The sequence below is a fragment of the Sinocyclocheilus anshuiensis genome, unplaced genomic scaffold (genome assembly GCF_001515605.1).
Source record: "Sinocyclocheilus anshuiensis isolate Anshui unplaced genomic scaffold, SAMN03320099.WGS_v1.1 scaffold1549, whole genome shotgun sequence".
In the NCBI taxonomy this organism is placed as follows: Eukaryota; Metazoa; Chordata; class Actinopteri; order Cypriniformes; family Cyprinidae; genus Sinocyclocheilus; species Sinocyclocheilus anshuiensis.
Window position 1 is genome coordinate 240,656 of NW_015538373.1, and position 15,051 is coordinate 255,706.

The window sequence follows — 15,051 nt, forward strand, 5'->3', positions numbered from 1 at the left end:
TTTTGGAAGGCCAAACAAAGTAGTTTCACTTTCACAACGAAACACACAGCGTCTTCACGACATGGCGGCCGCGGAAACAACAATACTACAATGAGAATAAAAGTTACGCCTTCTTGCTTTGCGTGAATATTTGGGCGGCGTTATGCAAATCTTCCCACATCGTCATGTAGACATGTGGGGGCGTGCGAGAACGAGCCGTTTTAGGTAGGCGTGGTTGACTCTTAACTTTTATAAAGAATATCTCTTTGGATTTGAGACTTTAGTCTTTGCAACTTTACAGATCTTCTTTATGCACCAAGAGCTTGTAACACTCCAAAGAGAAAGGAAAAATTTAAATCGCATCATATGACCCCTTTAAACAATGTGGCGCAGGACGTGAAAATGACAACTCCGTCAGGCTGAAACTAGCAAAAAACACTTGCGTCGCGCCTGAAGCCGCATTGCACCGGGTGTATGATAGGGCCCTAAGTGCATTAAAGATCATGGATGCGTTTTTCAAAAGCATAATTAGCCAACTTGGTCCGAACGTTACTAACATAGTTCAATAATTCAGCATTTCCTGAAACCAAAGTTCCAACGAACATTCGTAAACAGAATCGAAAACTTGTGTGGTTGCAACTACAGCAAACCTGTGGTTTGAAGCATAGTTTCTTGTACGTATGTCATGTGGATTCACATAGATCATGCTCTTGGCCACAGTACGCATTCAATATCTTTCATTATATTTAAATATGAATATATTTCAAACTGCAATCATGTCTACAAACAAGACCGTTTTCGAAGAGAGCGCATGTGCATAAATGAGTAAGTGAACCCTAGACTATGGCATAAGAGGGAACCTGCAATGAAACAACCATAAAATAAAACAAAACGACGGGTAGCAAAAATAAATAAATAAATAGCGTGTACGCCAATTACATACTACATGCAAACATGATTTAAAAAAATAAACTACATTTTATTGTTCTGTGTGAATTAACTAAAATTGACATTATTTGCGACCTTGAAATTATTAATTAGCATAGGTTTTTAACACTTGTGTGTGACATCAACAAAAGTCCTATAGTGTTGAACCAATATGGTTCAAATGAAGGAGGCGAGTGAAAAATGTGAAACACACCCAAAAACAGGAAATAGCATGGTATGCTGCAATAAATATTATATGTATTAAAAATATTCTCACATTCTTCTGGTGTGTGTACTCAAATTATGTTGTGTTGTCATTTGACTAAAATCAGTCAGATGAGGATGATCTTGTTATTCTCCATTGCAAAACTTGGTGCCGTTGAGTCCACAATGCACTGATGCCTAAATCACAACACATGATGCATACATGGATTTGTTCTTAACCTTGTTCTAATAATAATAAAGTTGGAGTATTATGAATGAGCGACAGTGTGCCCTAGGTTAGTAATTTGCATAAAACACGCCCAAATCATCTCCATAAAAGGGCTTTCCACACAACTGTTTCTTTACAGCCTTTTGTCACTCTCAGCAAATGTATGACACTCTCTAAGGCAGGATCCTCAAGCAACACCAAGTGTGCCATCCTCAAAACCGGATCAAACACAATAAACACCTTTTATACAGACCAGATCTCATGAGCCAGCTGTACTTGTGTTTGTTCATATGCAGATTTCATGCACAAATTCATGGTTAGTGAATGAGATACAGTGTTTTAATAATGTCACACTTCTCAGTAAAAACAACCTCTTAGTTGTAGTTGTCTCTGATTATTAAAGGAATAGTTCACCCAAAAAAATAAAATTTGCTGAACATTTACTCACCCTCAGCCAATCCAAGATATAGATGTGTTTGTAGCATTACATCACTTGCTCACTATTGGATCTGCAGTGAATGGGTGCCGTCAGAATGAGAGTTCAAACTGCTGTTAACCATCAGTTAACATCTTGTGAAGCCAGAAGTTGCATATTTATAAGAAACAAATCCATCATTAAGATGTTTTTTTTACTTCAAACTGTTGCTTCTGGCTAAAATACAAGTCCTCTATTCATAATGCTGTATTCTCCATTGAAAAAGTCATCTTATCTGAATCAGGAGAGAAATCAAGCACTGTTTACAAGCCAAAACAGTTCAAAACACATATGTTGGTGGATTCTGATGCGAGAAGACAACGGGATTTACTTTTTAAACTATTATGAATTACACATTTGTATTTTAGCCAGAAAAACAAAACACAAAAAAGAGGCTTTTTTTTTCACAAACACACAGCATTTGGCTTCACAGAACATTAACTGATGGACTGGAGTGGTGTGGATTATTTTGATGTTTTTATCAGTTTGGACTCTCATTCTGACGGCACCCATTCACTGCAGAGGATCCATTGGTGAGCAAATGATGCAATGACACATTTCTCCAAATCGTTTTTGATGAAGAAACAAATCCATTTACATCATGGATGGCCTGAGTGTTTTAAGTTTAATTTTTTTTTTTTTTTTGGGGGGGGGGGGGAACTATCCCTTTAGGCTGGTATAGCAATAATCATTTTAATATCCCAAAAAGCAACTCACTTTTTCATGTAGTAACATATAACAAAGCAATCATGACTGAATTTTATTAGGGCTGAAGGGTGTCGCTTTGTTGCATGCTGTTCCTTTCAGCCAGGATTATAGTCACAATAGAACAAGATTTTAGAAGATCTCACTGAAATGAAGAGCTGATAATGTAGGACTTTTTCAATCATTGTTGGACATCCATGTTTGCTGTGGCTCTTACTTATAAAGGCTGTCGGGCTCCAGGCACTTGAAAAGGAGAGAGTAGATCATACTGTGAGGATGTTCTCCACTTTTGCGTCCTGCTACCACACACGATGAGCCCAGACCCGAGAAAAGGTCATCCATGAGGCTTAGAACCTCTCCTGAGAAACACAGAAATGGACAGAAGGACATTTATATTAATAAAGGACTAGTACATCCAAAAATGACGATTCAGCACTCTTAGGGAAAATAAAAAGTACAAAAGATATACATTTAGGGTTACAACAAGTTGTCATTGGGGTAGTACCAGTGACATGTATGTATAAGTACAAGTACATTATCACCTAAAAACTCTTAAAACTACATTCCGTGACACAAAATCAGTATTATTTTAAATTACAGGAATTGGGCATTCACCATGACACTCGCTGTGAGAAATATGGCAAGTAGAGTTATCCAAACGGTGAAATGGTTGGAGGAGAGCTTTTATCTTATCTTATCATAGTTCTTTGTAGTTTGTAATAGTTCTTATTAATTTTAATTTCAGTTTTAGTTATTTTAGTACATAAAGTACCAACATCAGAAACTATGTCTTGGCAAATAGCTGAAATAAAATAAGTTTAATACTAAGTTCATATTTATTTTATTTCAAGTAATATTTCTGTTGCGTATACAGCTAAACACGTCTCCATGTGGATGGGGCCTTAGTTATTCAGTGCAGCAATTCAGCACGTAACACAAGAACGTTTGGTGTCTTTAAACTTTTTTATTTTTTTTTTTTATTTGAATTTTTCATTTGCAAATTTTCACTTCAAAATTATTGTCACCATTCAGTTTGGTTTTATAAAATGAGTATGCATATACTGTTCAACATTTGCTTGCATGCTCCACTGAGTAAATCAAATATATTTATTTCCTGCAAATAGCAGTTTAACAAACAAGAAAACTCAGCTTTTGGGGAAATATTAATAACAGTCATTTGCTAAAATCAGTTCCCAGCATGACCTAAGAGGCAAAGCGGACAAGAAAAATGCAAGCAGCAAAAATAACAATTGACACCTCCAATTTTAGCCACTCTGGAGCTAGACGAACGTGTCGTAGGCTCACATCAGTTTTTAACACGTTCCAAAATACATATCAAAACGGCAGAATGCGTCTGCATTGTGCATCCCAAGGGTACAGTAAAAAAAAATGGGCAACAGAGGGGAGGTCTAGAAAGGGGGGATTGAGTGAACGAATGATTTAGCCACTTTCCCAGAAAGCACATTGTATATAAGGGAAGCTTCCCGCTCACATTCCAACACCTCAAGAGTGCCCAAGCCAAGATATTTTTTATAAGGTCTCAAAACCCTTTGCTTTCACTTTGTGGCCCCCATGTCTAAAGAACTTCTGTATATTTTTGACAGTCATGAAATGGAAAACAATGGAATGTTAAGTCCACATGACCGCAGAGGTTCTGTGTTGAATAATCCCAATGATTGAATGACCCTAAATTAATGCATAGTTTCGTCTCGTCCAAGAGGCCCAGGTTCTGTTTCTCTTATGCCTCCCTTGAAGTTGACCGTCAAAACAAAGCATAGAGAATATTCCAGTGTTCTATAGGCTAAAAGGTTGTGTGAGGCTGTGATGACAGAAAACAAAGACTGCTGCAACTAACAATTATATTGATAATTGATTATTCTGTTGATTACTTATTAGATTAATCGGATTAAAAGCCACATTTGTTCTATATTTTATATAAATAATAATACTAATAATAATAAATTATCTATATCTATAAATCCAGCAGAACCACACTGGACATGTACACATACAGTATATTTGGTTAGAAAAAACCAAAACCAAAAACTAAAGCATGGCCTTTGTTCAAGAGCAGCCAGTTCTGTCTTCAGGCTCATGAACTGTGTAAACATGAGCTGTTATGATTTTACCGTATGTGTGGCCCTGGCCTGAATTATATAGGAAGAATTTATGGAACATATCTGCAGTTATGCTCCGTTTGCTTGAACCCACGCACCCAGAAGAGGCCACCTGTTTTGTGTTAAACATTAATTGTACTGAAAGCACTGTATAGCAATGCCATGCACACACGGATGCGTCTCCCCTGCAGCACGGGCCACGATTAGCTAAGTGACACTTTTAGAGCGGTCTTGCTCTGAAATATATACAACTGCCAGAAAACAAGCCAGCCGGGTTTTCTTGGATTGTTCGGGAACCTTGTGAGACCTGTTCAGTTTGTTTCTTCGGACTATTAGCAGTGACAAGAGGTCAAGAAGTGTTTAAGATTGACTATCTGTATTACACTGCCAGGCTCTCGGTCCATTACCCTCACATTGACACAAAAATGCATGGAATGTACGAGCGGAGCCAGATTTCACAGGCCCCCTGACAGCTTCAAGCGAAGAGAATGTGCAATGGTGAAGGGAAATAAGAGGCTTTGATAGGTACAGCAGAAGGCAGGGGGAGGAAAACTCTGTTTGATGTTTCCGCATGAGATTTGACTCGAAATGCTATCTTTGTATGTTTTGATAATCAGAATAAATCAATAGTCCGGTCCATGACTGGGAGGAAGGAAAGCAGTCACCCGTGGGGCTGTTTCAGGGGTTTGCTAGTAATTATCACATACTCCAGCAATCCTAAAGGGAAAAACAGTACAAATAAGTCAACAAGCCCCAGAAAGGAAATCTATGCACACGTCCGAAATGATCACCCACATCTGCTTTGGTGCTTAAGACCTGGACGAATTAGAGCCGAGACGTGCGTGCTATATCTGACACGACTTACATTTACACAGTGGATCGATTACCGTCCAGACTGAGAATCTGCAGTCTGCGTTTGGAGATCTGACATCGGGTTTGACAGTGTCGGAATCTCAATGTAAAGCTCAGGTCTACGGCACACGTGTTCGGCATACAAAACTCTCTGCCGCCACTCTTCCGTTCACTGCACACAGCGAACACAGATCTCATGGGCTCGTGTGTGTGGACATCAAAGTTGCATGAGTCGCATGTTTCCGGATTTTTGTATGTCCATACGGAGGAGTGTCGGCACTTTAAGGTAGGCTGGAATGAGGGGGTTTGACACACGCCTTCTTCCATATACTCTCAGAAAATAACATGCAAAAATTATACCTTTAGGGGTACAACAGCTTGTCACTGGGGCAGAACCCTCAAATGACACTTGTACCTTCTTTAACCCTAAAGGGCTCATAAAAGTACCGTAATAGTACATATTACTACCGTAAGGGTACATAATGCTACTCTAAGGTACTAATACGCACCATAAAGAAGGTGCAAAGGTATCTCTTTGAGGGTACTGCCCGAGTGACAAGCTGTTGAACCGCTAAAGGTACAATTTTTGCACTTTTTTTTCTGACAGGGATATGGTGGCATCTGCACAGCATTTTAAAATACTTTGTTTTCTTGAGTTCATACATGACAATGCCTGCTCTTGACGTGTTACTCACTCTCATTTGGCTGTTTGTGAAATCGCCAAACTACATGGTCTTATGTTAGTTTTGAGTTTGGATGCACATTGCCGCCTTATGCAACTCCTGGCTGGATTTGAGAAAGGTTCGCAGAAACATACGTTTCCATATTTACAGTGATTAATGTGAGTAATAATAATAATAGCAAACCGATAATGTCAAAATGTAGGACAGGTATAGGACAGGAAGAGCTAAATAAACTTATCATTGCATCTAAACCAGCAACATGCCTGTTAGATTCTGCACCCACTAAATTACTAAAAGAGTTGTTACCTGTAGCAGAAGAACCGCTTCTCAATAAATACTTTGTTTTCTTGAGTTCATACATGGCAATGCCTGCTCTTGACGTGTTACTCACTCTCATTTGGCTGTTTGTGAAATGGCCAAACTACATGGTCTTATGTTAGTTTTGAGTTTGGATGCACATTGCCGCCTTATGCAACTCCTGGCTGGATTTGAGAAAGGTTCGCAGAAACATACGTTTCCATATTTACAGTGATTAATGTGAGTAATAATAATAATAGCAAACCGATAATGTCAAAATGTAGGACAGGTATAGGACAGGAAGAGCTAAATAAACTTATCATTGCATCTAAACCAGCAACATGCCTGTTAGATTCTGCACCCACTAAATTACTAAAAGAGTTGTTACCTGTAGCAGAAGAACCGCTTCTCAATATTATTAACTCGTGGTTGTCTTTAGGTCACACCCCAAAACCATTCAAGCTGGCGGTTAAGCCTCTTATTAAGAAACCACAACTAGATCCTTGTAACGGAAGAGGTCTGACGCAACAGGTTAGTATATATAAAATAGGTTTATTTGGTCACAGAGAGTACTGGGGTAGGGTTCAGAGGATGTGATGGTGAGGGAATAGTTTGAAGGATATGATGAGTGGGGTAATCCGGGTCTTTGGCTTTACAGGAGCTGGAATGCAGGCAGGAGGAGCACACACCTCAGCGATCCGTGAACTAGGAGGAACAGGAGACACTAGGAGGAACACAGGAGGTAAGTAATGCAGAAAGTATTCACATGGCAGTAGTAGCAAAGTCATTGAGTCCTCTACGTGTATACGAGACCGGGCAATGAAGGCGTCTGAGGTGTGTGCTTTTATGCAGGCTGGTTAATGAGGTGCTTGATTAGTGACAGGTGCTGGTGCTCAGAACTCAGGTGAGAGGGATCGTTGTGATTGGGTGGTGGTGGAGCCTGGCCGATCTGTTACAATCCTAGTGAACTGGCAAATTACAGACCCATTTCAAATCTTCCTCTTATGTCTAAAATTTTAGAAAAAGTTGTGTCTGCGCAATTGTGCTCCTTCTTATTCAATTCGGATAAGACAGAAATATTACTTATTGGACCAACATACAGTACACAGAATCCCTTGTATTACAATTTGCAACTAGACTGATGTACTGTTACTTCCTCTACAGTCAAAAATCTGGGTGTTATATTAGATAGCAACTTGTCTTTTGAAAATCATAACGTTCGGGGTTCAGACATGCTCTCTCTGTTTAAATCTAGATTAAAGACACATCTCTTTGGCCAAGCATTCAAACAATGCATCTCATAATATTGTACTGCAGTTATATCTGATCAAATGCACATTATTATTCTTGGGTTAGCTTGGGTTAAACAAATCAATTTTGCTTGAATTGACATCCCGTGGTAACTAGGATTTACACAAGCTTCAGTTTGGATCCAGAACACCTGAGACTGTAAAGTTGCTTTGCAACGATTTGTATTGTGAAACGCGCTATACAAATAAACTTGAATTGAATTGAAAAATGTCAAGTGACCAAACACAATTTTTCCCAAACCCATGTTAAAAACTCGCCAACACTGCAATTTAGCATTTTCTTATGAACTCTTTATTGTGCTAAACAATGTTCTACCACTATCTTATCTCACATTACAAGGGGCAGTCGTGGCCTAATGGTTAGAGAGTCAGACTTGTAACCTGAAGGTTGCGGGTTTGACTCTCAGGTCCGGGAGGGATTGTAGGTGGGGGGAGTGAATGACCAGTGCTCTCTTCCACCATCAATATCATGACTGAGGTGAGACCCTTGAGTAGGACACCAAACCCCCAACTGCTCCCCGGGCTGTTGGGGGAGCAGTTGGGGCTGCCCCAACTGCTCCGGGTGTGTGTGTTCACGGTCTGTTCCGAGTATGGGTCACCATACTTAGCCACACTTCACTTCACTCTATTGTGTGTAACATAACTACTACTCTAAACCTAACTAATACTGTTAACAAAAGCACATGTGAGATAAAAACTCATCTGCTGAAGCAACCATTGCATTTTAGCTTGCTTTTATGGAACTTTGAGCTTTGTTGATTCCCTTTCATGGGAACTCCGAACTGCGTCCTCTAGGGGTTGCTATGGGGAACGCCTCGTCGTGTTTGCTTTGTTGACAGGCTCATATCTGACCACTCCACATTACAAGTGCAATGCTGTACCGGGTGCGCTACTGAACAAGTTTACTACATGAGAAAAGCCATACATATGCAACTGGTTATGTGATGCAAATATAAAAATGAATTTGTTTACAAATCCTGCACTGTTGCAAAAGCATTTTGAGGTCATAACATAGTATCGTGCAAGGATCTGTGCGAAAATAAGTCTTTATTAATCAATAACCTGCCCATGTAATCATAATTTCTGTAGAAAGGAATAAAAGTGGTGTTTTGAAGCTTTTAGTGTTCATTTAAGATGAAAACTGCAGTGAATTGTAGGTATAGGTATATGTATATTTGTAGAGTTTTACAAAAATGCAGGGAGAGTGTTTACAATGAATTGTAATTGGTTGGAAATGGATATTATTCAATGAGTAAGAAATTGCAATTGTCAACATGGTGTTAGCCAACATTATAATTTGTCTAAACAAAATCCAAACTACAGTAAGTGCTGATCAGGATGTTTTTAGAGACACATTTACATACACATGTATTGCTTTGTAGAAAATAAAACACTACATGAGTGTGTCTTTGCTGATGAGGACTGGTTTAGAAGATACAGCAAGGGTTGAATTATTTATCAGTTTATTTATTTTTGTAGTAATGAACATCATGCTATCTGGCCCTCCAAGCTAGCATGCTAGCTTTCAAGCATACACACATTTGCCCTTCTGATGGGATCTTTTACATGTGTGTTCCACATATACAGCTTTCATCCTTGATCATTGAACATGTGCATATTTCTTTCTATATTCATAGCCATACCAATACCCCAGCTGAAGTTAAAGTATAGCCTGGCAGGACAGACATTACCTCAGCTAACCCCTATTGGTTAACACTCTCTCCTTGCCAGGGGTTCTGCAGGCAGGAACACCATGTCCATGCTAGCAGTCTGCTTTCATTCATTAAGAGCAGAGGAGGCACAGCTTTATCACTGAGCTGTGAGAACTGTGAGTGCAGTACACATTACTACACATGCTATATCTGAAGTGTCTGCATGTTTCAGTTTTATATTCAAAGTAAATCAGTGATGCGTCAGCCACAGCTGGTTTTTGTGCTAGCAAGGAAAAAGTTTAAACTAGTGAAGTAATCATAGCTGTCAAGCATGTCTGGGGTTAATAGACAACATGTTTTTTGATTCAAGATCAAGACTCCAAAAGAGACATCAAATGTAAACTGACAGTATGCTACAGCAATTAACAATAACATAAGAGGTGTATATGGACTCTAAACTTTGTCACCAAGTCTGGTCTACTTTGCAGCCAGGTTTATCTGAAGGGAAGCCAAATTCCCTTCTGAACTGATAAATTAATGAATGAATTCAACTCTTTGGCCTGGTTTCACAGATGGGGCTTAGCTTAAGCCAGGACTAGGCCATAGTTAAATTAGGATTTTAAAGTAATTTTTATAAACATGCTTTAGAAAAAACATTACTGGTGTGCATCTTGAGACAAAACAAGGGCACTGACATATTTCAAGAACAATCAGTGCAAGTTTCTTTCATTTGAAACAACTCAGAGTTACATTTTAGTCGGGGACTAGGCTTAAGTCTTGTCTGTGAAACCGGGGGTTTATCTCACAATTCTGACTGTATTTCTTACAATTTCAAGTTTTTATCTCACAATTTTAAGCTAACGTCTCACAATTAAGACAATTATGTTTTTAGTCAAAATAGCAAGTTTATAATGCACAATTGTGAATGTATTTCTCACAATTTAGATTTTAACTTTTTATCAGAACTCAGTTTATATTTATGTTTTCCTCAGAATTACGACATTATTTCTCACAATTCTGACTTAACATCTCACAATTCAGATATTTTCTTTCTTGAAATTACAAATTTGTTAATACTACGAATCTAGCAATACAGACTTTATTTCTGGCAATAAGTTTACATCTCGTGACATAAGGCTTTCTGTATCATGAACATACATTAATCCACAAAATGTTCACAATAATGCACAAAAACACAAATTACATTCACAAAATGAATATTTTGTTAATGAAATGCAGTTTGTAATCCAGACAGACCTTTTCAGGCACAAAAACAGGCAGGTCATGAGGCCTGGATTGGCGATTAGGATTGGTTACTGAATTTGACAATCAATATTAAATCAATAATAAACCATAAATCCGCTAATTGAGTTGCAACTCAATCACATGGCAGCATCAGTCCACAACTGACTTTACATAAATGACTTCAATGAATTAATAAATAAATAAAGTGTTAAATAACAGCAGAAATACCAGTAAATTGACGACCGTAAACCTTAGTACATCACCTTGCATAATTCTTTTAAATACTTTCCTCTCAAAATTGTTGCATCTGAAAGGAAAACTCCTGCAAATGCATATGAAGTAAGATTATCCACAAATATAACTGCATCCATGCCTTTTCATCACTAATTTCTCACTGTGTCTTTAGTAAATCCTGACAGTACTTTTTTTTTTTTAAACGCCAAAAGAGGTTACGTTGGTGCAAGCTGTTAATAAATCTGGCCCTTGGTTTCTAGCCTAATCGTGAGCTGCATAATGACAATCAATGACAGTTTGTAGTCTTTTGTCACACACTGGTCTTGACAAAAACTCAAAACTGTAAATCATTTGGTTGTTTTGCATTCACTAGACATTTGGGTTCAACCACAGTGGGATCCACCCAACTGAGAGACTCATAACTGTGACATAAATGTCACAAGCAGTCACTGATGCTTAACACATGATATTATGAACCAAGGGTATACAAACTTTCTAAGAGTATCTGTGTTTTAAGTATTAAGTAAAATGGTTACTCTTATTTTTACTCTTTAAGTTATGAGCTGTGTCAAAAGTGAGAGTTTAGTTAATTCCAAGCCTTGAGAGTAGAAATGTGGTTTACGCAAAACATTTGACTCATGACTCGTGTTGAGAAAATTACAGTTTGACAGTTTTCCTGGGTGTTTCCTTACAAAACCAATGCAAACATGCAGCCTCAATGATTGCAACACTGATTATGCACACTTTGCATACTTCACACTGTAAAAAGTATAATGACAGTGCCATCTTCAGTGGGTTTGGATTTGAAAAAGATGGAGGTCAGAAAAAGTGCACAATGAAAAGAAACGTGTGAACTGCCCCTTTACAGCATGTGAGGTCTCTCGGTGGAATCAGGGAGTACCTGTGATCTTCCCAGGATCTTGTTAAGTGACTGGTACCTATCAGACGAGTCTGTCAATATAAACAGGAACCGTGAACAGCCGGTTGAGATTAGTGGAGACATTATATTACTGGAGAAACATATTGCGTGATGTTGAGTTAACACAGCGATTAAAACCTTGTCGCAGATGTTAGGTGACCTTTTGCTCGAGAAGGCAGGGAGGAAGCAAATCATGCTGAACTGAAGTAGAGAGGCTGGAACAAGTATTTTTTCTCATTTATCCACTCCGGCCCATGATGGGAGTTATTCAAGTCATTTAAAGCATCTGGACTCATGCATCTTCTTCCTGCTGTAAAAGCTTTGCAGTGCTATGTGTGCCACCATAATGCTGAATTGCTCTGCCATGCCATGTATGCAATCTAATAAAACCAAAATAAATAAAACCAAACTGCAATCACAATTATCTGGTTCAGGGACTGCGTAATTCTGGCCGACATGTTAAAATTGACATTTCGATTTGGAGGAACAACAACAGTGTGGGCAAAACAATAGTTGGGATTGCAAAGAACAGGTTGTTTGTTCTCAATTATGCCTCTATGTCGTCCAGTCCTTTCTTTTATCTCCTGAAGCAGTGCTCTCCGTCTCATTAATGTCCACTGACATTTGCTGGTTTTATGCTCACTTGAGATCAGTGCAAGTTCAGAAAAGTCCAACTGCGTTCAGCAGAGCAGACAAGAATAATAGAACACAACAGCAGCTGCTCCATATGAAGAGTTAATTTGCAAAAACCGATACCTCAATTTTATTTTTTTTTTCAGAAATCAAGTTTTTTTTTTTATTGTGCATTCCAAGTAATATCAATTAAACTGCAGTTGGGTTGTTTTGATTAAGTAATAATAACTTAAACAAAAACAGGTAATTTACAAAATTAAAGTTCATTCAAAGTATGTTTTTTGTTTTACATATTAAAAGTTTGTTTTATAGCAAAAGCAGATAACTCCAACAGTTTTTTTTCTTGGCAAAAGCAGATAGCTCCACATTTCATGTTTTACAGTTTAAAAAACACTCGTTTAATCTTTGTAATCTCCTCAGATGACAATGTAGATACCTGACAAACGTTGTTGTTGTTGTGATCATAAGCTGTATGGATGTGATTACACGCAATACTCTGAGCTTTTCCCTCACCATTGTAACGCGCTACTTTTGCAAGGTTCCGTGAAAACGTTTCAGCTTTTATTTTCCTTTTTCGCCCTGAAGAAGATATCACAGGTTCATCAAGTTCATCGAAATTATCCATCCTCGATCACATTTAGTCAGCTTTGACGAAACTCCTCTCAGCTAGCACGTCTTTTCAAAGTGAAAGTAGCCTTGTCACCTGACCTGAATACAGCGCGCTGATTTGCTAAAATGGACTCATCGGCTTCTGTTCAAAACAACAAATCCGCTTGTCGGCTTCTGCAGTAAAACGTGAACTTGCGATGCCTTGAAAGTGGACAAAACCTGCTTTTTTGACAAAACGTGTTTAGGGTTTAGATCGCGCTATATGTGGAGAATAATGTATGGCAATCAGATCTTTTTTTTTTTAAAGTGGCGTTTATCGGTTTTTGCAAATTAACTCTTCATATGCTTCCCTTTGGCTACATAAAGAAAGTTCACAGTGTAATGGAAACGATGAACAAAGTATGTTTTTGGCCTAATCTTGAATCTTTCTTGCCAACGTGATCTCCTGAGTATTTGTGTGCATTTAAAGTTAATATGTGGCTCTACCACAGGTCCACTTTCTTCAGATTCTTCAATTTACATTTACATGTTGTTTGCCTAATCTGATCAAGTTCACTGAAGACACAGTGGATCGGTTTTGTTTTTGATGGTAACGCTCCACCAAACACACAAAAATATGGAAGAGAGGGGTGGGTGAGCAGTAGCTGATTATAATTTAAAGAAACATGGACAAAAATGGCTCTCTGTGAACAGAGCTGTTTTTGACAAGGTAAAAAGGGTGTTATTTTACACGACCATTGAGGACTTTTAACTGAAGTATGTTGCAGACATTTAATGAAGACCCTAAAGTATTATACCAACTTGTGGAAAATGGGCATCCAATGTACCCTTTAAGTTTGCATTGACACTAAAACGTACAATATTGATGTACAGACAGCATCTAAAATGTAAATGAGTTATGTACAAACGACTTTATAGACATGTTAATGATTACGAATCATTCATGGAATTAATAGATTGATTCTATTGTGTTTATGATATATTCTCAATAGCATTTAATAAATGCAAGTTGCTCATGTATTTAATTTGAAATTTTAATATTTCATTCTGTTCTGTGTGATTTCTAGTGCCACCTATAAAATTTCAACGATGCGCATCTCCCGCTATTTTTCACGTATGTGTAAGAAATTCGGTACATGCATGCATGTCCCAATACCTACAAAAAAGTATTTTGGAGCAAAGTCCTAAACGCAACAGGAAGTCAGCCATTTTGAATTTCCTTTACAATTTTTGTGCAGTTTTTGCCATTTTCAGTCCTCATACTTTAACAAACTCCTCCTAAAGTTTTAATCGGATCATCTTCAAATTTGGTCAGTCATACAGGCCTTTGCGATGTTAAATTGCAAAGATCTTGACTTTTTGTTAAAGGCCGTGTCCGTGGAAGCCTGACAAATTTTCATGTTTCGCCATGGAAAATGACGTTGTTGTAACCATACAATGTCCAATCTGCCCCAAACTTCACATGATTGATAAGAGTCTTGGCCTGAACACATTTAAAGGCCAATATTAAGTTATAATCATAGCGCCACCTGCTGGCAACATGAAATTACTTGTTATACACTAACTTAAAGGGGAAGTGAAGTAGTCAGTCAAGTTTACATTATTTAGTAAACTGATTTCCACTTTAATTAAAAAAAGATATAACAAATACGATTAATGTAACCGTTTTGAAGAAAAAAGGATGTTTTTTTTATCACTTTTGGAGCAACCCTTACCAAAAAGTAGTATACTTCAAGTTTATTTTAGTAAGTATACTTAAGTAAAGTTCAAGTATATTTATAAGTATACTTTATGTAGTAAGTATACAAATATCAGTGTAATAGTAGTATACTTGTAAGTGTACTATTTCAATACTCCTTGGGACTAAATTGGCCCACTTTCTAGTATATAAAAGTATAATTTTAAGTATACTTTGAGTATAACAGTAGTAAACTTTGAGTACACAACTAGTTTACATCAAAATGTTTAGTTTGTACTGCAA

At 37.8% G+C, this 15,051-nt stretch overlaps 1 protein-coding gene across 1 annotated transcript in view; it reads right to left on the reverse strand.

Moving 5' to 3' along the window:
- LOC107683760 (astrotactin-2-like) overlaps nucleotides 1-15,051 on the reverse strand; it is a 496,105-nt gene that overhangs the window by 16,775 nt on the left and 464,279 nt on the right. Inside the window, 1 exon segment of the mRNA XM_016479817.1 lies at nucleotides 2,737-2,878. Within this exon segment, the coding sequence (XP_016335303.1) occupies nucleotides 2,737-2,878 (142 nt within the window).